At 55.3% G+C, this 23,118-nt stretch overlaps 2 protein-coding genes across 2 annotated transcripts; one reads left to right on the plus strand and one right to left on the minus strand.

The window, feature by feature from the left end:
• Positions 1 to 26: 26 nt before the first annotated feature.
• XKRX (XK related X-linked) lies at positions 27 to 11,046 on the minus strand. Its single transcript, XM_050310355.1, is given in 5 exon segments — positions 27 to 730; positions 732 to 1,384; positions 2,221 to 2,480; positions 4,539 to 4,893; positions 10,681 to 11,046. Coding segments are annotated over 5 exon segments (1,407 nt in total). The 5' UTR covers positions 10,727 to 11,046; the 3' UTR covers positions 27 to 637.
• A 2,751-nt stretch (positions 11,047 to 13,797) lies between these two features.
• Positions 13,798 to 18,042, plus strand: ARL13A (ADP ribosylation factor like GTPase 13A). Its single transcript, XM_050310875.1, has 9 exons — positions 13,798 to 13,856; positions 14,890 to 14,960; positions 15,190 to 15,439; positions 15,775 to 15,880; positions 15,970 to 16,130; positions 16,220 to 16,313; positions 16,396 to 16,600; positions 16,927 to 17,028; positions 17,324 to 18,042. The coding sequence occupies exons 1-9, from the start codon at positions 13,798 to 13,800 to the stop codon at positions 17,398 to 17,400; spliced, it is 1,125 nt and encodes a 374-aa protein (XP_050166832.1). The 3' UTR covers positions 17,401 to 18,042.
• Positions 18,043 to 23,118: the final 5,076 nt, after the last annotated feature.

The following is a 23,118-nucleotide window of genomic DNA, read 5'->3' on the forward strand; positions in this document are numbered from 1 at the left end:
GTCACTGCCAGCACCCAGACACACAGTCACAGCAAAGTTTCTTTACTGCTTAAAACAGTCCCAATGGCACCCATGGCCCAAGGTCACAGTACACATCCTAGCAGCAGGTGGGGGTGTAGGGCACCCCAGGGGCTGTGCACTGCACAGCAGCCAGCTTGCAGCAGCAGGTGGTTTGGTCACCCCACAAGTCCTTAAATTGTAGAATCACAGAATAGTTTGGGTTGGAAGGGACCTCTAAAGGCCACCTAGTCCAATTCCCCTGCCATGGGCAGCGATATCTTCACCTAGACCAGGTTGCTCAGAGCCCCATCCAACCTGGCCTTGAATATTTTCAGGAATGAGATGTCCACCATCTCTCTGGGCAACCTGTGTCAGTGCCTCACCACCCTCATTGTAAAAAACTCCTTTCTTGTATCAAATCCAAATCAACCCTCCTCCATGTCCACATGTATGGTCCTGGGCAGGTGAGCACATTCCTGTCCCCCTTCCACCGTGAAGACACACTGGGACCTGCTGCCACTGCAGGACCAGGCAGCGCCTGGCTCATGCCGCAAGCATCCTCCGACTGCCGGTGCAGCCCAGTGCTGCCCATCCCCATGCCTGCAGTCAGCTGGAAGAGGTGGGTGTTAGCTGTGCCTCAGACAATGCTGTGCCTCACACCGGGCTCAAAGGGTGCCTCGAGGCACAGCGGGGTCCCTGGTGGGTGCCGGCGGCAGCAGACACAGTGCAAGGAAGTCAGCGACGTTGTGCCGGAAGAGCTGGCGGCAGGGGTGCAGGTACTGGAAGAAGAGGAGCATGAAGTAGATGCCCAGGCAGTAGCCGAGGAGCAGCTGCACTACCAGCAGTGGGGTGCAGACGTTCTCGTAGACGTCTGTTTTGAAGAAGTACCAGAGGATGACGAGGGCCGTGTTCTCGGCCAGCCGGGCCACGTAGTACACGGCCAGGCGGCCCCAGTTCTGCGACTTGTCGATGAGGTCCCGGTCGGCCAGTTTGAGCTGCACAGCCGACCAGCAGAACATGTTGATGCTGGCATAGAGGAGGGTGAAGGCGCAAAGCACCACCACCGTGCCTACATGGCTGAAGTTCTTCTCAATGTTGTCGGGCAGGCGGGTGCCGCTGCGCCAGAACTGCACCCAGGGCAAGAAGAAGACCACCAGCAGGTTGGCCAGGGCAATGGGGATGATCCAGTGCTTGAAGACGGTGCTGAAGAGCACAAGGACGGCCACGCGGGTGGAGATCTCCAGGCTGCGCCACAGCACGATGCAGAGGAAGGCCAGTGGCCGCAGCTGGACCTTGTAGTCATCGTACTTGACCTGGATGGCCAGGATGTTGCAGACGAGCGCTCCGTAGGTGACCGACACCAGGCAGATGGCCATGAGGACGGCTGCAGAGGGAGAAAGCAGGGGAGTCAGGCAGCATCAGGGACTGCACTGTGTGTCCAGCCTCTCTGCTGCCTGAGGTGCAAAGCCTGGGGTGCCAGCTCCATGTGGGAAACATGGGGTGCCAATCCTGGATGAGAAATGCAGGGTGCCAAACCCTGGGGCTCGCAGCAGGAGGCTCAGTGTGAGCGCTGCTGGGACAGCTCACAGCTGGAGGTGACAGTCCTCATGATGAGGTGGCTTTCAGAGGAGCTGCTGGCAGCAGGAGGTTCTGCCTGGCTTGGTAGCGTGCAGGAGTGGGAGTTAAAAGCTTGCTCTGGCACATCCACCCCCAAGCACATAAACATCCTGGGAGCTCGCAAGGGAGCCTGGGAGTGGGAGTGCTGAGCTAGGAGCTCTGGCTGTTGGGAAAGGTACAGAAATAGATCCAGTGGAGGGACTGTAGGGAAGCCATAGCCTGTAGCTAGATGGAAAAAAACAAAGGAGGCTGGAGCAGCCTGGGGCAGGGACCTGACATTTTTATGGAACAGGGCACTGAGGGGATAGCATGGCTCTGTAGGGCAGATACCCAGAAGAACTGGGGCTGGGAGCAGAGCCTGGCACCTCAGTCATGGTCAACTCTTCCCACTGTCTTCAGCTTCACTGCAAGCCGGAAAGCAGAGAGCTGATGAGTGCCCAACCTCTGTGGGTTGTGCTCCACATTTAGTGGAGTCCAGTGGCAGTTGTAATCCCAGAAACAACTGTTTGGATTGCTTGGATGCCACACTGGCACGCACAGCTAAGGAGCTGCCACTGTGCCCTGGTGGGGTTCCTAGGGAGCCCACGTGCCAGGCACCCTTACCTCGGGCAACAGGGACGTACTTCTCCAAGACACTGATGTAGAGCTGGACGGTGAGCTGTGGGGTGGAGCCCAGGAAGGCCTGGATGACAGCCATGCGTTTGAAAGCGTTGCGGTGCGTGGCCAGCCGGCGCTCCGAGTGTCCCACCTCCTGCTCCATCTCCACCTCGTAGCCTTTCCGCAGCCACCGCTTGCGGGTGATGGTGACATAGGGCTCCTCCTCCTTCCCTGACTTGCAGTACACTAGCAGAGCCTCCATGCACCTGTGGGGACACAGGAGATGTCACCCTGCCAGCCTCCCAGCTGGCCCCCAGCCCCACTCCTGGCAGCTCTACCCGACTCTCCTGGTACTGGCCAGACCCTCCTCCCGCTGAGTGCAGCCCAACTGATTTGGGCAACTGTCCAGCAGTGCTGTGGGCAGCTCCTGGCCCTGAGATGGCAAGACACTGGCAGAGTCACACCAGGATCATGAGGGTGCCTGGTGGCTGCTCCTCTGCTGCAGCACTCCGGGTGAATCATATGGGGCAGAGGGGCAACAGTTGCCCCAGTGATGGATGAAACTGCAAGAGCTACTGCAAGAGGTGCAGCATTCAGGGTACAGAAACAGTGGCTCTGCTGGGAGCTACAGCTACAGGAAGGTGTTAATCGCCCTTGGGCTCTGTTTTCCCAACTGGCAAAACCTCTTCCTCTAAGCAGAGGGAAAAACTGTCTTTGATCTCTGCTCTTGAGCAGAAGAAGGCTTCCACGCTTCCTTCTTGGTGGGGACAGCAGGAAGGGGAGCACAGGGTGAAGCCGTGTGTGACATGGGCAGATAAGACAGCCCTTCCGCAGGCCGTTTTCCGCGGGGCATCCTCACGTGTGGGTGGGGATGTGACTTTCTCCTGTACTGCTCCCCACTGCACGGGCAGGGGGACCCCCCAGCCCCTCCACACACAGCCATGGGGTGGATGTACATGACAAGAGGCAATCAGCAGAGGAGGACTCATCCAACAGGCTTGGCTCACGCCTGGGGACCAGCTAGCCCTGGGACCAACAGGATATCATTATGAGTTCTCACTAGGGCAGCAGAAATTTATCTGTATCAGACCCACATGGAATGAGGTTTTTGGATAAATTCTCTCAACAGATCAGGCCAGCGCGCATGCCTCATTGCAAACTCAAATGGGAAAACGGTTTCATCCCAAAGGCCCAAGCTTCAAGGGTTCATCCCAAGCTTCAAGGGCAGTCCCAGTTGGCTCCTATTGCCCTGCCAGACCTTCTCAGCAGGCTGGGTTCCATCTCCGGCCCGAGCAGACGGCTGAAGCAGCCTACCCAGGCAGCTCCAGCTGGCTCTTGCAAGCAGCCAAACTCCACCATAACTGCCTCAGATAGCCTCGGTCAGTGTGGTGAGACCCACAACACCATCGTGGGCCACTGCGGCCTGGCAGCACTGAGGTGAGGCCCCCAGCGACCTCTGAAGACGGGATGTGGTGATGGGGACACCTCCAGCACTCTGCTTGTTTCCAGTGATGGAGGAAGTGGGGTGCAGGCCACCGTGTTTTTGCAGTTCTGTGGGCCCCAAAGAGGGGCTCCTGGCTCACCCCTGGAGATGGCGGCTCTGCCTTGCCTCCTTCCCTGCATTCTCACTGGGAAGGGTGGCCAGGTGACAGCAGCCCAGGAAGTACTGCAGCATTCCCAAGGAATGAGAGGTCAGCACATCTCCAGCTTGTGCAATATCCACCCCCTCACTGTTCTCTTCCCAACACGATCCAGTGGCCCAGGAGCTCCCATGCCAGCCCCACTCCTGTTCCCAGCTCCTCTCCTCCATGTCCCATAACCTCACCTGTTCCAGGCCTGGGGACCTTCTCTGAGGGTGCTCCTATTCACCCTCGAGCACCCAGCCAGGATTCCCATCTGTGCTCTCAGCAAGGAGATGGCAAACTGCAGGCACTGGGAGAGCCTCTGGGTGCAGACAGGACTCTGCAAAGTGCCTTTCCAGCAGCTGGGATGCAACAGGCTGGCAGAGCCACTTCCTGCCCGGAGAGGAGTCTGGCAGGCAGGAGCGCCCATTGCACCGCTAGGGAAGGGGAGGCGAGCAGGGGACCCCCTGGAACCGGGAGAAGCAGCAGCAGCTCCGGGGAGGAGGGACGAGAAGCCGGCAGGAGCAGCTCCGGGCGTACCGGACAGATGGCTGCTGACAGGTGGTTCCCGGGGCTCCCGTCCTGCCTGACACCGCTTCCCGCTCTCATCCGGTGCCCGCGGACGTGCCAGGGGTCTCCGTGTACCTGCCGGGGGTCCGCGCATTAGTGCGGGGGGGTCCCCGCGCCCCTCGCTGCGCTCACCTGATAACGGGGCCAAGCTGGAGCAGGTGCATGAGCAGAACGAGGGGGCGGTCGCGGCTGATGTCGCGGTGCACGAAGGTGAGGGTGAGCTGCACCAGGACGGAGGGGCAGAGCACGAAGAAGACGGTGAGCGCCAGCCAGAAGCGGTCGTCGGAGTGGCTGTAGGAGAGGCAGAGCACGGTGGCCGCCGCCCCCTCCCCGCAGAACAGCGCCGTCGAGAAGACGATGCCGAGCGGCAGCTTCGCCCGCGACGGGGCGGCGGCGGGCGGGGAGTCCCCGCTCGGGCTGTCCATGGCGGCCCCGGCCCGGCCCGGCCCGGCCCGGGCGCTCAGCCCCGCCGCGGCGCCATCCCGGGCTGCAGCGGAGAGAAGAGCCGCGCTGCGGGGCGGGACGGGGCGGGGCGGGGCTGCCCCGCCGCACCGAGCCCCGACGGGCGGCACTGCACCGGCACTGCTGCGGGACCGCCCCGACGGGCCCCGACCCTCCAGCCCGGGGTCCCCGCTCCAGGTACCCCAGCCCCACCCTGCCCGCCAGCCTCCAGCGCTGGGGCCCCCCGCAACTGCTGTACCGTGATCCCCACCTGGCGTGGAGCCTCTTGCCCCAACAGCCCTGCTTTTGTCGAGGATCTTCTACCAAGGACTCCTTGCCTCTGCAGGGAAACCCCACTCCAGGACATCCCCAGCATGGCCGGCCCCCCCCTGCCCCTGCAGCACCCACCCTGGGACTCACATTCCCCCAGCTATAGCCCTATCAACCTCCATGCTACACCCTGCATGTGTTCTGGGCTCTCTTGGGTCCTCCTTGGGACCTCTCAGCCAAATCCTGGCCCAATCATGTCCTGGCAGCTACCAACACCCCAAGGTGCAGTAACATGGAGGGTCCCTCCAGGGGAGAATTGTCAGGCAGCTCCAGGGACAGCGGGGTCCCACTGTGGGGCAGGAGGGGATGCCAGTGTGGGTGCCAGCCCTGCCTGCATCAGTCAGCTGCCCAAGAGCTGCCTGTACCCACTGCTGCCTCAGATCTGAACCAAGCTCCAGCCCTGGGGAAGGTATGTGGGGCCAGGCCAGGGCACCCACCAGCCTGTGGCCCTGTGCCATGCGGGGCAGCATGTGGGAGGAAGGGCATTGCCAAGGGAGAGAGCATTTTGGTATCTCGCAAGCCAAGCTGTGTCAGGGACACCCCTTTGGATCTGGCAGGCGGCTTCATACATATCTGTATCAAGATTTGGGTAGGATGTCACAGGGGAGATGTGGCTCCTGTATCCTGGATGCTGCTGCCTCCAGGTAAGACGTAGTGAAAACCACCTTAGCCTACAGATGAGCAACAGACTACTTTTCCCATTACCTTCAAGGATCCTACCTTCAAGGTGATGGATTATATGGACTTGCTGACAGAGGCAAACCTCCCATCGCTGAGCCCACCACTCAGCCCTACAGCCCTCTTGTCTGTCCCACCTTGGTCACCTGCACAGTGGTGGGAACACAAGGCTGTGTGGGCTGCTCCCCACCTCGATGGCCATGGTGGTCCCTGCTCTGCCCAGCACACACAGTGGCCCCAGCACCAGCCCTGCCCACCTTTTTCCCATGAGCAGCAGTGTGGACACAGGCAGGGATGCACACCCACTGTTTTGCCCGAGCACCCACTGCCTGCCAGATTCCTCAGTCCAGCCTGTGCACACATTGGCTGGCTGGAAGAGATGGTACAAAGCAAAGAGTGTTTGACATTGGCCAATTTTTCCTGGTTTAGGCAGACCAGGAATTTTTAGGCAACTTTTAAAAGGCACTTAGTGCTCATGCCTCAGCAGCCAGGCCAGTGTCCACTCACCTTCCCCATGCAAGCCAAAATCACAAAACTTCCCAAACCCCATGCACAAGAGTTTTTCCCATTATACCAGGCTGGAAGCATTACCAGGGCTTTCGGGCTTATCAGCAGCAGAGCTGGGAATAAAACCGCCTGAGGCCTTGGAGGCCGTGTCTGCCCCAACTGCAATTCCCACACAGAAGCAATCCCTGTCCCTGCAGCTGCTCATTGCTTTTCCTTCCAAGGATGGACAGCTGCTTCAGGAAACCACAAACCCCATGAGCTCATGGGGACTGGCCTGACCGGCGGGGACTGGAGATCTACGTGTGACAGCTCAGTTCTGGTATGCTAGTTACATATTTTCAAGCTGTTTTTGGAAAGCAGCCTCTCCAAAAAAAACCTCTAGCAGGGCAGAGTGTGAAGGAAGTGTCTAAAACACAGGAGCCTGCCACCAGCCAGGGGCCAGCTGGGGTGGGAGCTGTGCACAGCAGCAGCTGTGCCCAGCTGGGTGCTCAGCCAGTGACGGCACGTCATGCGGTGCTGCCAGCTGCACCCACAGCTCCGTGTGAGCAGCAAGAGCAACGCACCCTTTGTACCATTTATGAAACTTCCACTTAGCCAAATTAAAAGCATTCCCCAGGAGCCTGGCAGGTCACCAAGCCCTCAGCTGAGCAACGCCTGCGCTTCGACTCATCGTATTTTTAATTTCCCCTGCTTCATGATGAAATAGTTAAGAGCAATGGTTTAAGCAAGCAAGAATTCCAGTCCTGTATCCATAAACCCCAGCAGCCATCAAGAGGAATGGAGAGACAAAGCCTCACAGCGTTTTCCATACCGGTTATTATCCCATTTTCTGACCCAAGCACTAACAGGCAGCAGGCTGTTCACACCATGAGTCACCTCTGCAGCCTGACCCCACCTGTCCACAGCTTAGCACTGTAAACAGTAAACAGGACATAAAAAGATCTGTGTCACAGATAGCATCAGCCAGGGATTCTGTCCCACTGCCCTGCCACTCCCTGTCCCTGCCAGCTCCACTCCTGCACCTCTGCCTGCGAGCCCAGCACAGCTGGGGCTGCACAGACATCCCAGGACACCACGGTCACAGAGCAACTGCCTGACCCTGGGCTGTCACAAGCCAACAGGGCGCTGGGGATGTCCTATCCAGTTGTTCCTATATACAGTGGCTGGATCCTGGGTGGCTGCTGGCTGGCCTTGTTCTGAGTCCTCCCAGGAGCGGAACAGTCCCGGGCCAGTGGAGATGAAGTGACATAGAATCATAGAATACTCTGAGGTGGAAGGGACCCACTAGGATCATCGAGTCCAACTACTGGCCCTGCACAGGACAGCCCCAAGAGTCACACCATGTGCCTGAGAGTGTTGTCCAAATGCTTCTTGAGCTCTGTCAGGCCTGGTGCTGTGACCACTGCCCTGGGGAGCCTGTTCCAGTGCCTGACCACTTTCTGGGTGAAAAACCTTTTCCTGATATCTAACCTAAACCTATCCTGATACAGCTTCATGCCATTAAGTGACATCCAAGATGGTGTGAAACTGCCTTGGAAGTGCCCATTAGGATATAACTCAAACAGAGGGGGACTGTGCTGGCTTCTCATCTGCCTGTATCACCAATAGAGTGGCAGCAGGATGAGGACGATGATTGTCCCCCTGTACTGTGCCCTGCTGAGGCCACACCTCAAATCCCATGTTCAGTTTTGGGCCCCTCACTTCAAGTAAGACACTGAGGGACTGGAGCATGTCCAGAGAAGGGCAACAAAGCTTGTGAAGGGTCTAGAGGGTAAGTCAGGTGAAGAGAGGCTGAAGGAGCTGGGAGGACTCAGCCTGGAGGAAAGGGGGCTCAGGGGAGACCTTAATGCTTTCTACAGTTACCTGAAAGGAGGTTGTAGGCAGGTTGGGGTGGCTTTCTTTTCCCAAGTAATAAGATACAGCACAAGAGGAAATGACCTCAAGTTGTATCACGGAAGGTTTAGATTGGATACTAGGAAACAAAGCTTCACTGAAAGGTCAATCAGACGTTGGAACAAGCTCCCCAGGGAAGTGGTGGTGTCACCATCCCTGAAAGTGCTCAAAAAACCTCTGGACGTGGCACTTGGGGATATGGTTTAGCAGTAAACTTTACCGTGCTGGGTTAACTGTTGTACTCAATGATCTTAGAGGATTTTCCCAACCTTAATGATTCAGTGATTCTATGATGTCTAGGACCACTTAGGAAATCGAGGAGTTCACGTGGGGTGCATGTTACTTCCATTACAGAAGCTCCTAGAAGCTCATGTGTTTTCCAGACCTCACTATCAGGAGCTGGAATAGGAGAAAAAAGCATAGGGAAGGAGAAACCAATTTTCCCTGCCCAGGACTGGAACAGTGTCACCTGAGTCCCTTCCCCATGTTTTCTGCAGGCATCAGCATTCGGGTGTCTCCCTCTACCTGGGAATGCCCACGGCACCAGTCAGAGTCCCACCACCATGTGTGGATGTCAATTGTCCTGTCTCCACAAATGTCTGCCCTACCCTGGAGAGCTTCCCAGCTTCATTAATATCTTAATCCCAGCCTTTATTATTTTTTTTAATCCCAGTGTTCACACAACACACTTTGCACAAAGGGCAGTGGCTGTGGTGGCCACCCTCCATGGGAAACGCAGGGTTTGCTGTGCAGCTTTTCCAGCCCCTTGGCTGCCTGTGGATGTGCCAGGGCATTTGTGTGTGGGAGCCCGGGCTGGATGTAGGGTGGGAGCAGGCTCCTTCGCTGGCTCTCACTCTCAAAATAACCATGTCTGCTTTAAACATGCCTGCCTGGTGGCTCAGCTCCTGTAAAAGGAGAAGAGAAAAGCTGTTTGGAAAAGACAGGGAGCTCTGAGCCAGAGCTCTTAAAGAGCCCAGGTAGGGAGAGCTGCCAGCATGCTCCCCAAGCTTTCCTCTCCTCTCCTCTTCTCACTGCACTAGGACCTGGAGCAGACATCACTCCCAGGGTGCTGTTGGGACGTGCCAAGAGCACACTGCTGCCTTTCCAAATATAGCCCTGCACACAGAGGTGGAGGCAGCTGCTCAGGGTGTGGGGATGGCCAAGCTTCCCTGATTCAGATCTGAAACCACCTCAGGAACATGATCTGTGCAGGGGATTAAACATTCAGCTGGTGCCACATGGAGTGATGGTGGGGCTGTGTTGACCTCTAAAACCCCCAGTGTGCTGGAAATCAAAAAGTGCCCCCCACTTGGCACGCCGTGAGCAGGGGACACAGTTGTGTCCCCCTCCGTGCAACCACTCCACCGTGACTAGCAGGGCTGGGAGATTCCGAGGAATCCATGAGCTAGGAATTTTTTACTTAGTTTGGAAATAGCTTTGCAAATGACTGATTTCCACAGGCTAAACTGTTTGGATTTTGCATTGCTTTCTCAGTAACCCAGCTGTAATTTTTCCTGCCCCAGCAGTCTGTGGAATAGTTTCTGGCTGGGGAAATATTTATTCCATTTGCTTCATCAAGTGACTGCTTTCACCGCTCCAGTTCCTCACCCAGCCTCAGTCCTTGATCCTCCTGGGAGAAAAACAGATGCTTGTGCTGAGGACCTCATCTCTCTAAATCTCACTGGAAGCTGTGCTGAGCCCACTGGGATCCAGACACTGGGCTCAGTGCTGCCAGAGCCAGGATGCCTGCCTGCAGAGCATGGGCCATGTCACTGCTGCCTCACAGCTTCAATTCTTCAACAAGAAAGCAGAGTTACCTTTGGGTGCATTTATAGGTCTTTGCAATAAATACGCATTTTGAAGTCATGCCTCCTTGGCTACAGTCCCAGCTCAGGCAGCAGGTAATGCTGTAACACTAAACCAGGCTGGAAGGGTTAAAAATACCTTTAATTAACTGCTTCCCCCCAGGTCGCCCCTGGTGTAAGAGTATACAGCCCAGGCAGTGTTATAACCCAGCCAGGGTGCTCCTGTGCCTGCCCAGGCATCCTGGCAGGCAGGAGGAGTGGTTTACACTCTCCTATTCCCCGTGCAGGAAAGCAGCAGGAGTACTGTAATGCTCTCAGCAAAAGCATTGTAGGAGCCTGGATAGGGCTTGTAGCCATCACAGAGGCTTCCTAGAGCTGTGTGTGTGGCACAGGAGCAAGCTGGCAGCTTGTCTTGCAGCAGAGAGCAGGGCAAAGAGAGTGCTCAAATCGAAACCTCTCCCAGGAATTTGTGTGTGCTTTGGCTGGGAAGCACCCTGTCAGGAATTGGGTGAAGAGCAAACGGCTCCCTGCACATTTCCTGCTTGCTTCTGCATCTGACACAGGGTGATGGTATCAGTGTGGGGGAGCAAAGAATGCTCCGGAAAAACAATCTCCCTTACCCAAAATAGCTTGTGGAACGGTTGCTGGCGGTGGAATGTAAACCATCCATGCTGCTCCGTACCATGCCAGTAAACCTGCCTGGTGCCCCAATTCCTCACCAACAGGTCTCCATGTCACAGGCTGTAATTATCTTGCGTTCCCAGCCTGACTGTGGGGCGTTTGCCTGTAATTAGCTCTTGGGATTTAGGAGATGGTATGATCCGGGGTTATCGTTAGCCACCACTGCCGTGCTGGGATTTAAAGGGACAATGCGACTATTTGAATATCTACCACCCCAGCGTGCTGTCATAGAGTGCATTAAATAGAAAGATGAGTCTCTCCTCAAAGCTTATGAGTGACCTTGCCCCCCACAGAACCCTTTTTGGATGGAGTTGATGCAGTTCCAAGCAAAGCAGGACAGCTTGCTAATATTTCAGCTGTGACTTTTTGATCTTTGTCATCACCTTGGCTCTGGTGTCACCCCAGCTCAAGACTCTCAGTACAGGCTGCAGTCAGCCCCTAGAAGCCCCTATAGTTCTGCAGCACCCATCGTGTTCCCTTGCAAACCATCATTCTCCATATGAAAGCTTCCCAGCTGTCCCCCCCACTCTGCTTTTTGCCCCAGGGGTGTCAGGCAGGGTTCCCAGAGTGCCCGATGCCGGCACATACTCACCGGGTCTAGGGAAGCCAAGGTAGGGCAGCTCGCCAGCCCGCGTCCATCTGCGCTCCTCCGCGGTCCTGGTGGTTTCGGCTCATCCCCTCTCCTGCGACACTCCAGCAGGCAGAAATAGCCCCAAAGCACGTGCCACCTTCTGGGGAGCGATGCCAGGGGCCAGGCAGCCCCAGCGACTCAGGCACAGCCTCCCCTCAGGGGCTCCTGCTGTCACCAGAGTGTCCAGCCCAGCACCGTGCCGGGGCACAGTCTGGATATAGCTCTGGTGAGGAACATCTTCATTTATCCACCAAGATAATAAATTCTGCCTTAGAGTTTCTCACCTGGCAACAGTCACCAAGGAAACGAGAATGGCTCCTGCGGGTCCCCACTGGTGTTGCCTTGGGGGTCCCCATGGCCCTGGCATAGGGTCTTCAGTTGCACCCTGTCTGGTCATCTGTGTGGGCGAAGGGCCAGTCACTCACTTGTAACCTGAGCCCAGGCACAGCAGAACGCCCATCGATGCAGGCTTGGCCCTTGCACCACCTCTCCAGAGCCGAGTATGGGTTTCACCAGATTTGGGGTGGATTTTGAGGTTTTTCTTGGCTGTTGATCCCAGTGTGTGTGCACTGGGAGGAGTGAACTGGAGCTTCCTCAGGCTCACAGGGGTTTTCCCTGTCCCTGGCGCTGGTTTGGCCAGGGATTTTTAACACTTACGTTAAAAACAGTAGTACCCCAAGTGCTCAGAGATCTCTGGAAGTCCATTGGTACCAGAGGGAGATGAGATCTTGCTACCCTTCAGGAACCCAAGCCACTGCCTCCAGGACTGCCTGACACATGGCACTTCTCTATTTATAGCAGCTGTGGTCATGCCTCCTCCCATCCCCTGCCAGGATGTCCACTAGCAGTGCCATCTCTAAGCTCAGAGGCAGGCACTGTCACTTCCAGCAAGTAATTTCAGACCTGGTACAGCTAATTCTGCAAAAAGCATCCCATCCCCATGCTGCTTGCAAAGCTGGCTCTGACACTGGTCCCAGCAGTTGCTGGCACAGGCACAGAAGCAACCAGGAAAGGCCATCAGGCTGGGGATAGGGTTCTGTCCCTGGGCCAGGCTAGGGTAGCTGAGGTGCAGCCACTGCCACGCCATCAGTAGCACAGGCGTGACCAGTCACCCCAAATATGGCAGTGATGTCGGAACAGAAACTTCCTCCATCAACCATTAACCACACATGGCTCTCTGCCTGGGGCGCTGCTCTGGGGCACCTCCCTTGCCCAGGGCAGGTGCTGAGCTTCCCAACAGCATGTGGTGCTGGAGAGAGGTGCAAGGTAGTGCTATTGGCACTGGGTGGTTTAGCATGGACCACTGTGAGCCAGTGGCCTTCCTGTTTGCTCCACAGTACGGCTTTTGAAGGCTCTCCTTGTCCCTCTGGACCCCACTTCCCCATCCAGAGCTCCTGCAGCTCAGAATTCCCTGTGTGATTTCTTCTCTTCCACACGCAACAGTGGCAGAATGCCAGAGACGGCAGCTCCTGCTGGAGAAAGCACCAGGAAACCTGAGAAGCAAGATAAGAGCTTCAGTTACAGATCAAGGAGCTGGGTCTTTTTTCCTCTGCTGTTATCTGAGGGTCTCCACCACCCCCCTGCTCCCAGCCAGGGTCTTGATGGGGGTGGCCAGTGCTTCTGTCCCAAGCGGCACAGGACCAGCTGCCACTCAGGGGGCATTCATGCCTCATTAGGGCATGAAATACAAGCAGTGAGCAGTGATGTCCCCCAGCCCGGCTCAGAGTGGGCCCTGGGAGGGCAGCTGGCTCTGCGCACACTGTGAAGCAGATGATCCTTGCAGGGGCTGCAGAGAATCCACACGAGGATTAGGCAGCAAGGAGCCAGGGACACTGTTCCTTAGAAGAGGAATTAATTCAGCTGGAAACCCCACATCAGGCCACCACAAGCCATTTACACCAGCCATGGAGGCACGAGGCTGCCCAGCACCACAGGGGTGCAGTGGGGTGAGTGATGCAGTGCCCTGTGCATCAGGCAGCCCCACGACACACAATGTCCCAGCAGCCACTGGCCTGGGCCGACCCACCAGGATTAAAGGGCCTGCGGGAGTAAGCAATTTAAATCCAGATTAGATTTAAGCAGCTGCTACGCAAAGGGGATGTGAGCAGGGGTTGCACAGTGGGGACGAGCAGGTGAGAGGCTGACTGGCACCCCTGTGATGCAAGGGGCTGTCAGGGCAGGGTCCCTCTGGCAGGTCTGTGCCCATGGGGCATTGCCCAGAGGGACGGATTTTATCCCCAGGTTTGGCTTGTGCGCACCAGGCTGGAGGCAGCAGTGCTGGGCCGTGGGACAGGGCATCCCGGGATGAGATGCTCCCAACCATGGGGAGAGAGCACAGGCAGGAGGACGAAGCACAGGGACGCGCTGGGCTGCTCACTGCGTAGATGCCGAAGAGAGGCCATCCCTCCACACGGGGTTGCAGACAATGTTCCACCTCTTCTCCCACTGCTGGTCGTGGCTGCAGGCCATACAGGAGCCCATCAGGTAGGTCACTGTGCCTGCTCCTCGGGACTCCCAAGGGGCACAACATTTTCCTGTGTGTTTATCAGTGGTGAGGGCAGCAGTGTGGTAACAGGGTGAGAGTGGTGCTCATTGCAGGAACTGTTCCCAAACTGCTGAGCAAGGCACAGGTGTGTCCTCCCTGTCCCCTGAGCATGCAGGAGCTGGGCAGTCAGGGGAGCAGGCTGGGCAGGGGTGCACATGCAGGGAATGCTCCCAGCAGGATTTCCCCTGTGCAAAGTCAGCAGCTCCCCAAGAAAGATGAGGAGGTGCTCTAAAACACTGCTGTGTCTGTGTGTGTCGGGAGACCCAGGTTAATTACCCTGGGACAGCACTGCAAGGGGGTTTATGGTCCTCTCCCTCAAGAGAGGAGACCTGACCTGCTGAAATGCTGGAGGTGAAGCCATGCCACCCACACAGCCTGGTCTGTATGTTCAAGGGAGAAAACTATACTGCAAATGACTACTGTGGCTTGTCAACCACGGGGAAGACTTTCTCTGTGTACTCTGGTGGAGCACATTGCTGGAGACCAAATAGGACTGTTTGGCAACAGCAGAAATCACCTGAGTCCAGGCAGAAGCTTGTAAAAATGTCCTTGCTACCTCTCCCTTGCTGTGTATACTCATAACTTATTTCCAAGGAAGGAGTAATCATTGACTGCACATACGGAAGAATCATGTTGGCCTGTGCAAACTATTGCTTGATCCTATATGATTTGAAAATAAATCCTTGCCATAGGAAGCACCTTGAAGGCTCTGCAGAGTGGCTGTCCCACGGTGTTGGGGTGGCTCCAGGTACTTGTGCCTGCCCTCACCTTCTCCCAGGCACCAGAGCCCATCCCTGCCCTTGCCCCCAGCTCAGCCAGAGCCTGTGTCACTGTCCTGCACCTCTCCTGGCTGAAGTGCAGCTACTGTGGGCAGGGTCCCTTGTCTGGAAACCTGGTGGCCTGCAGTGGTCATCACTCCCCAGAGAGCACAGCCTTCCTCTGGGATGCTCAACTGCTGTTGTCACTCTGCAGAAAGGTGACCCTCCTTGTCGTGGGGCTGGACAATGCAGGGAAAACCTCTGTCATCACGGACATAGAGAAAGGTGAGCAGCAGCACCAAAGCTGGCCTTTAGTGCTTTATCGTCCTTTGTAACCAAGTGTCCAAGACCCCTAAAGTACATCTACTGTTCTGGGGAAGTGGGCAAAGCACCAGCTGTGGCCCGGGCAACTCTGGAAGTGGGAGCAGGGATGTGGCTGCGGGAGGAGGAGGCACATGCTGCAGGGAAGCTCCTGGGCTCCTCTGCCAACTCCCTACCCTCTCCCCACACACAGCGCTGTCCGGGGAGGTGCTGCCCGACGCACAGCCCGGTCAGACCCGCCTGCAGGTGGACAGGTTCGAGGTGACGCTGGTGGATCTGCCCGGGGGGCAGCGCTCCCGCAGTTCCTGGCGCAGCCACTACAGCGAGGCCCACGGGCTCCTCTTCGTCCTGGACTCCAGTGACCTGGAGCGGATGGAAGAGGCCCGCAAGGTCCTGAATCGCGTCCTGAGCCATCCCGACATCTCCGGGAAGCCCCTCCTACTGTAAGGCTGGTCAGCGGGATGTGACCTTCGGGGTTTGGGGTGGGGGGGGGAGTGGGAACCTGTTGATGTGTTGAGTGCACGGGCTGCTGAGGGGGCGTGGCGTCCAGGGAGCTGTCGAGGGGAGCTGGGACATGAGGACCACAGTGGCACCTGGGAGATGGGAGCATCCCTGGAGAGGAGTTGAGGAGGGGGCTACAGTGTCAGGAGGGGGCTGGGGCAACTCCTCACCTAATCTCAGCCAAACTGGGAGAAAGCACCCAGCCTCCCCCGCCGTGGCGCAGCGAGGAGCCCAGAGGCCGGGGTGACGGCCGCGCTCCGCTCTCTCCATGCCCCAGGCTGGCCAACAAGCAAGACGCGGCGACCGCGCTGCTGCCCTGCGAGGTGATCGAGCGGCTGTGCCTGGAGCGCCTGGTCAACGAGAACCGCTCTCCCTGCCGCATCGTGAGTGCGGGGCTGGCCCCGCTCCCCGCTCCCGCTCCCCGCGGAGCTGCGCTCCCCGCTCGCCGGGCTGACCCCGACCCTGCCCGCAGGAGCCCTGTGTCGCCAAGCGGGGCCATTCCGCCGGCCCGGCCCGTGCCACCCTGCAGGGGCTGCGCTGGCTTCTCCGCGCCGCCGCCGCCCCGGCCCCGCCGCCCGCCGAACCCGCATCGCCCGCGCCGAGGGCAGCCCGAGCCCGCCGGCCCGCCCGCAGGTGCGTGAGGGGCTCCGTGGGTGCGTGTCCCCGTCCCCGTCCTCCTCCCCACAGCGCTCGACCTCAACCGCAGCGTGCTCTCGCCCCAGGGACCGGCCGTCCCCAGGGGAGGATGCTCGAGAAGGCGCGGTGAAGAACGGGGAAAACCGGCCCCTGCGCTCCGTCTGCCGCCTCCTGCCCCTGGTGAGAGAGTGAGACCCCAGGGGTGGGGCGGGTTGGAAGGGGGACTGCTCCACTTTCCTCTCATCCTCCTTACCCTGCCCAGGAGGAGAGCACTAAGGGCCCCAGGAGGAGGAAGAAGAAGGGGAAAGTTAAGAAGAAGGGCTTGGCGATGCCGAGCCCAGCTGAGGAGCCAGAAGGACCAGGAGACAGGGGTGACAGCCATGCGGGGACCACTGGGGGGCTGCTGCTCCCCAAGAGGGTCGGGCAGGAGGAGACTGTGCCCACCAGGATGGCCACACTCCACCCAGGTGAGAGGGGGCTGTGGGGGGCTGCCAGCACTGCCAGCACCACCATGTCAGGACCCCCAGAGCCACCCTATGGGTAGGATTTGGAACCTGGCAATACAGCAGAATGCTGGACCACTGGTCCCCACCACCCCCGTTAGCTTTGCTTGCAGACCAGCAGAGTGCAGAGCGAGGTCACAGGAGTCTGAAGGGGAAGAGAGAGCATCTCCGTAAGGAATGGTGCATGGAAACAATGAAGGACCCACCACCAACAGTCCCCTCAGGTGGTTTGGTGACAAAGGCATTCTTGCTCAGATGTGGCACCTGAAATTTTGTATTTCTCTATCCAGTGCAGGGCATGAAAAAGAAAAAGAAGAAGAAAATCAAGAATAAAATTAAGTCACAGGAATCTTCTGTGGAGCAGCAGCACGAGGGGGTCTCAAGCACCTTTGGTTGGTATTTCCCAGGACAGATTTTGCTGAAAGCATCAAGGAGTCTGACCTGCTGGCAATGGGAGTGTGAGCTTTGTAGGGACACTTGGCCACGGGGTGCTTGGTGTGGGGACATGGGCACAAGCAAGTGCTGCTGCAGGGCAAGGTGGTGGCTGTTGGGGAGGCAGATGCTGCTGCCTCTGCCATGAGGCGGAATGAGTGCACTGTGCTGGAGGCTGGGTTGTCCTTGAAGCCCTCACTCAGCACAGGTTTCCAGGTGGGTCCTGCAGTGCTCGACTGCTTCCCTTCCTTGCAGACTTGTACCGCCGGGCGATGCTGGCTCTGAAGATGCGGCAGGAGCAGAGGAGGCAGCCGTCTGCCATCGCCCCCTGAGCAGGAAAGGCACAAACTGGGGGATGTGTGGTCCTAGAGAACCCAGCTGCAGTGGCAGTGGGATCCCAGACTGAAGTGGTGGTGGGATTCGTGCAGGGCTGCTGGGGTGCTTTTCCAGGGCTGGCAGTCCTGGGCAGTAGGTTCTGGGGCATGAACAGCATCATTGTCCTTGGCGTGGCTTGGAAACTGGATTTGCAGGGACGAGCCAAAAGTCCCTTTGTAAGATGCTTCTCTGGCAGCTGGGCTGCAAACCCATCTGAAAAGGGAACAGCCAGCCACTTGCTGACCCCTGTTAGTATTCTGTGGAAGACTCCATCTAAACCCAGATTAGCCTGTAGAAGAGAGGACGATCAGAGCAAACATCCCAGGGGAAAAAACCTTCATCTTGAATTGACTGATGTCCTAGGAAAGCTGTCTTCACAGGTCAGAGGCTGACTTCGCCTGTCAATCAGTCCCTGCCTACTGCCTGGAACAGTCTCATTTCCCAGTGGTGAAGACGGGAGGGCAATCCTAGGTGGTCTGCAGAAGGCCTTCACCCAGCCCACAGCCACATCTGGCAGTGCTGTCAGGACTCCCCTCATATGGTGAAGGAGGGTTATGCCTATGTTTGTGCATCCAGCTGCTTGTCAGCAAAAGATCAAGTTCAGTGGCAACTGGTGGTGGAGGCTGCTGGAGGCTCCTTCCCCAGGGTCATTCTTCCTGATGCTGCCATCCTCCCAGGAGGAACAGTGGTGACCTGCAGGAAATGCAAAATCCTCCCATGTCACTGGCAGCCTGGCACACTGCAGCCCCAGGCAGCATTGCTCTGTGCTCAGCTCAGCTCTGAGACAGGACAACAAGCAACATTTGCATGCCAACACAACCCATCTGTGACACAAGCCTGTCACAGGGACAGAGCTGTGCCAGAGGACTGAGCTTGTGCTGCCTGGCTCCAGTTGGGTATATGTACTGAGAAACCAATCCTCAGTCCTGGAAACACTGTATGTGAAGTCAGGAGTGGGACAGTTTTCTCTTAACACCTGCAACACTGTTAGGACTTGAACTGTACATTAGTCACTACTGTTCCCATGATTACTGATTAACAGGCCTTTGTGGTCCACAGGGAAGGAAAATCACCGAAACCCCTGGAAGGGCTGAAAAGGGAAAAGAGGAGAAACTGTGGCTACACTGCCTTGCCTGCCTGCTATAAAGTTTTGTCTAAATCTGCTGGATTCAACTGTCAGAGACTATAAGGATTCACTGTAAATAAGCTATAAATAACAAGAGCACAAATTAATATTGGACTGTAAATACATGACTCTTAGTAAACCCTTGTCTCTGTCTGGTGGAGTTCCCTGTGATGTCAGTGCTGTGGGAAGGAGGGTAGAGAAGAGACCTGAGCCTGTGGAGCCCCTTCTCCTGGGATAGGTCAGGACCATGGGTTCCCCCAGGGGGCCAGTCCAGGATGCCAGACAGGTTCTTTCTGCTGGGGTCACAAATCTCCACAGGATCACTGGGAGAGGAACATTAAAAATCTGTCCCCTCTAACAGCCACTTCTCACACACCCACTGGGTCTGGGAGGAGACCAAGCACTCCCAAACAGCTGGAATCCCAAAACAGTCCGTGGCCCACTCACTGTAGCTCCAGAACCATGTGGGGAGTGGGAGCTGAGCGGGTTTGGGACCGTCCGGCACAGACGGCTGCAGCCAGCTCCCTCTGGTGATCCCTGCAGCTCCCGGTGCTGCAGCTCCTCCCACGAGCAGCCGGGAAGGGACACGGAGTGCCCTGTGTGACACCCACAGCCAGAGAGGATGGCCAGCGAGCCAAGTCCAAAGGTAGAACTGGCCCAGATGGTGCTGCTGGGCAGCTGAAGGAAACTTTCCCTGAGAGCCAGCTGTAAGAAACCGTTCAGGCTGATCTAACACATTTCCCCTGACATAATGATCTCCAGCCTGTGGTGCAGACAGACAGTTAAAATATATTTCAGAACCAAACCCTCTTATCCCGGTGCTTCCATGGGTGTAGAGCAGCTAATCCCTACTACAGCCAGGAGGCAATCCTGGTCTGCACCAACCAGAAATACAACTTTTATCTTCTTTAGAAGGTGAGCAGCAACAACTCCATGTCAAAAATGGTCTATATATCTCAGAAATATCTCAGAAATGAGATGTGATCAAAGATAAACCAAAATACATTAATTAATGGCTAAGCCATGCTCCTGGATAACTATTGGGCTGCTCCTGCCATGTGTGAGAAGCAGTGGCTGTAGCACAGCGAGCATACTTGGGGCAGGCAGGGGGCAGGGTTCCTTTTCCATATTTCTCCTCCTTTTATTCATTTTACATCCCAACAGCTGAATAACCAGTAAGGGCAGGAGGTCTCTGAGCGACATGGTCCTGGTGGCACTGCCTGCTATTGGGGGGATGAGGTGCAGCTCTGCCCAGGCTGGTCCTGGAGAGTCCAGTCTGCTGGTTATGCACTGAGGCCAGGCATGGAGCCCAGCAGTGGTGCTTGCCTTGAGAAGAACATCCCCAAAAAGGACACAGTGGTGAGTGGTACTCTCCCATGAATTTTGGGTTTGTTGGAATGTGCTGGAAAGCCAAATGTGCTGAGAAGCAAAGGCTCCAGGGAAACATATTTTCTATCTCTTGTGCCTGGTACCAACAGAATTTTCTGCAGAGAGGAATGGAACTAGCTGGGTTACACAATCCTGCTTTGCATTTTAGCATTTTGATATTATCTAGCAGATCCTTCTTATCTGGTTCTCAGAGGAGCTGTCTCAAGAGGGTGAGGTTAGGCAAAACCTGGTGCCTGCTCCCACCAGTGTTTTCATGGTGCCTCAGCCTGGGCTGTGGCTGCATTTGCTGTAAACTGGTGTGTGAGTTTTGTATTTCTACAGCCCTCTACCCTTGATGGTGCTCATTTGGAGACCCACAGTTGCCAGCATGGTCACCAGCAGCTCTCTCCATGGCATGTGTCCTTCTGACCCTGAGGATGGAAGAATAGAGGGACAGAGGGAAGAGGCTGTGTTTGTCTGAGATTTGCAAAAGTTGGTGGTGGTTTGTATGGTGCCAGGAGGAGATGAAGTTACATTTCAGTGAGTGCCTGTGTGCATACACAGGGCATGGCTGGTCCCATCATCTCACACCAACATTGCTTTGCACAATCAGATTCTTTCCTGATGCCTGTTATTGCTATCAAAATGTAACTGGGTGAAGACTGGATCAGGTGATGAAGCTGCCAGCACCCTGGCTGCAATCCATGGCCCTGTTGTTTTCTTCCACGTCATTATGCTTCACTTTCTGCCCAGTGGCTGGGCTCAGCCAGCAATTATACTTTACGTTATAACACCTCTTTGCTCCTCTCTACCCCCAGGAGAGGATGGGAAGGGTGATCTTGACTCTGAAATCTCCTCTAAGAACCTGTGATTTGTCCCAAGGACTTGGACAGGGCAGGAGATCCCCCCCATGGCAAGCTGGTCTTGAGGTGTACAGGTATCTCTCCTGCTAATCCACTGTTGTTTTATTAATAAAAACTCCACTGTGTGTTTTTATCGCTGTACAAGTGTTTCCAGAGGAGTGTATGTGAACCATTGTGGGTCTCACCATTGTTTCCAGTTTTCTGATGGAGACATCCTTTTGGAGTCAGTCTTCCTAGCACCTGGAGCAAGGATGCCCCATGCTCTGAGGGGTAGGACAAGGAAGATGAGCCTGGTCCTGGGGTGCTCCACACATCAGGGAGCTGTGGGTTGGCACAACCCAGCAGCAGCCAGGCCTCATGAGGGAAAAAAACTCAGCAAAGACACAGAGACTTGTGATTGTGTGAAAAACATGGTGCTTCTTTGTCCACTCCTTCACTAACCCAAATTTAAAGAACAAGGAGCCATGAAGTAGTTTTGGAGAGCATCTCAAACACTGACTTAAGGCTGTAGAGGCAATTTAGAACAAGTGCAAGTGATCCAGGCTAATGGGTGTTTTGCAAGGCAAATGGAACCAATCACATCCTGTGGGGTGCCTGCAGGTGGTTCTTGTTCCACACCAGCTTACCCATAAATCCCATCACCTGTTCTAGGGCATATATACACAGCCAGGGAAAGGGCATGCTTTTCTTAGGAGACAGGCTTCAGGGCTTGGTGTGGTTTCCTCTCTGCCTTTGGGTAAAGGTAAAGGCATTAATGAAAAATCTCTTGCCCCACAGCAGTAGTGGCTCTGGTGGGGAGGTGAGCAGTCTGTGCTCCTTGACTTTGTCATCCCTTGGGATAGGACTGGAGGTAACACAAATGTGCTGGTCAGGCAGTGCTAAGGGGTGGGGCTTTTTCTCAGGTTACACTGTTGTCCGAAAGCTGGTTACACTGTGTACATACTTAAATAAACATGTATAAGCAAGCTAAGTGGATTTTAAGCCTGGGCATGGGTGTTTGGGTTGATAAAAGCCTGGGGTGAAGGGTGTTTTGAGCTTGAGAAGCTGGTTGCTATGTACACTTTCTCATGCATGCAGCACCTACCCTCTGACTCTGACCTGGGTGGGCTAGGAGCCAGAGTGTCCTTGTGGAATTTTCCTAGCTGAGACAGGCAAAGTGTTGAGAAGCACTTTTGCTTTTTTTCTAGATGGGCACAGTGGGGCCTAAGTGACTTTCATGGGAATGTTCAAAATATTGAGCTGAGAAATGTTGGTATATTAAATTGGGCAGCTCTGAACACATTGAATAATGAATAACCATGCATGGGTTTCCTTTGGAGTTTTGTTATCAGTTGTAGATCCTCCATTGTATTGCACTAAAAATGAGAGTTGGAGTGTTTGCAGTTTATGTGTTCTGGGGAACTGTTAACAAAATAAGGCTGAATTTGGTGAAAGTAACTCCCTAAGCTGCTCTTAATAGTTATGAGTCTATCAAGACTTTGTAGAGAAAGAGAAGATAATGAGGACTGGAAATGGAGAAAATATAAAAATGTTCCTTTTCTAGGCTAAATTAGCCTTGTTGGAGATATTGCTGCTGGCAAAAGGAGGAAGGATATAATCAAATTTATTTAATGGATATATGTCTCAGGGCACCAGGTAATGTGCCTGAGTCTGAGGTATATAAATTTTTTCACATTATGTACCAAATATGTTTGCTGGTTTTCCCCTATTTAAAAAAAGCTTACTTTTTTAAAAGACAAACTGTGGTAACTAAAACTGGTAGTCTTTCACTTCCATGAATTGTCATTCTCTGAGTTGCTGCATATTTGAATAGGTTATTTCAGGCTATAAGGGGAAAGTGCCTCTTGAGAAAGACTATCAGTGTATTAATTAGAAGGGCTTTTGCTACAGAATATCACTGGATATGGGATCAAGAGCCAATTTATTAACCAAAATTTTTCATTTTAAGGTCATCTGCAGCAATCAGAGCTCAGGTCTTGTATGCAAGAGAATGTTCACCTTATTAAACTACACTTTTGTTTCTGTGCAGGTGAGTTTAGCACGACTCTAGCCCAAATTCCTGACCTGGTCTCAGAAATCTTGCTTTCTACCCTAGCCCTCCTCTGATTAGACTTTACACCCACCTTCCAAAGGTAGTGCAGCTGTAGGAGAGGTCTGGGTGTGATTTTGTAGGGCTTTCATTTGTTATTGGGTTTTGTTTGTTTGCTTAGTTGGTTTTTTTTAGGCTTGTGTTCATAGGTTGCAGGTACCAGTGCTACAGAGGCCTGCAGCAACCAGCATCTGAGATCTCTGCCCTGTTTCAGCAAAGAAAGCTGCTG

This window comes from Myiozetetes cayanensis, unplaced genomic scaffold (genome assembly GCF_022539395.1).
Source record: "Myiozetetes cayanensis isolate MyiCay16 unplaced genomic scaffold, myiCay2020 scf15, whole genome shotgun sequence".
In the NCBI taxonomy this organism is placed as follows: Eukaryota; Metazoa; Chordata; class Aves; order Passeriformes; family Tyrannidae; genus Myiozetetes; species Myiozetetes cayanensis.

Coding starts and splice junctions, on each gene's coding strand:
- ARL13A (XM_050310875.1), top strand. CDS start 13,798: ATGTTCCACCTCTTCTCCCACTGCTGGTCGTGGCTGCAGGCCATACAG. Junction 15,881..15,969: donor ACCGCTCTCCCTGCCGCATC/GTGAGTGCGGGG, acceptor CCCTGCCCGCAG/GAGCCCTGTGTCGCCAAGCG. Junction 16,314..16,395: donor TCTGCCGCCTCCTGCCCCTG/GTGAGAGAGTGA, acceptor TACCCTGCCCAG/GAGGAGAGCACTAAGGGCCC.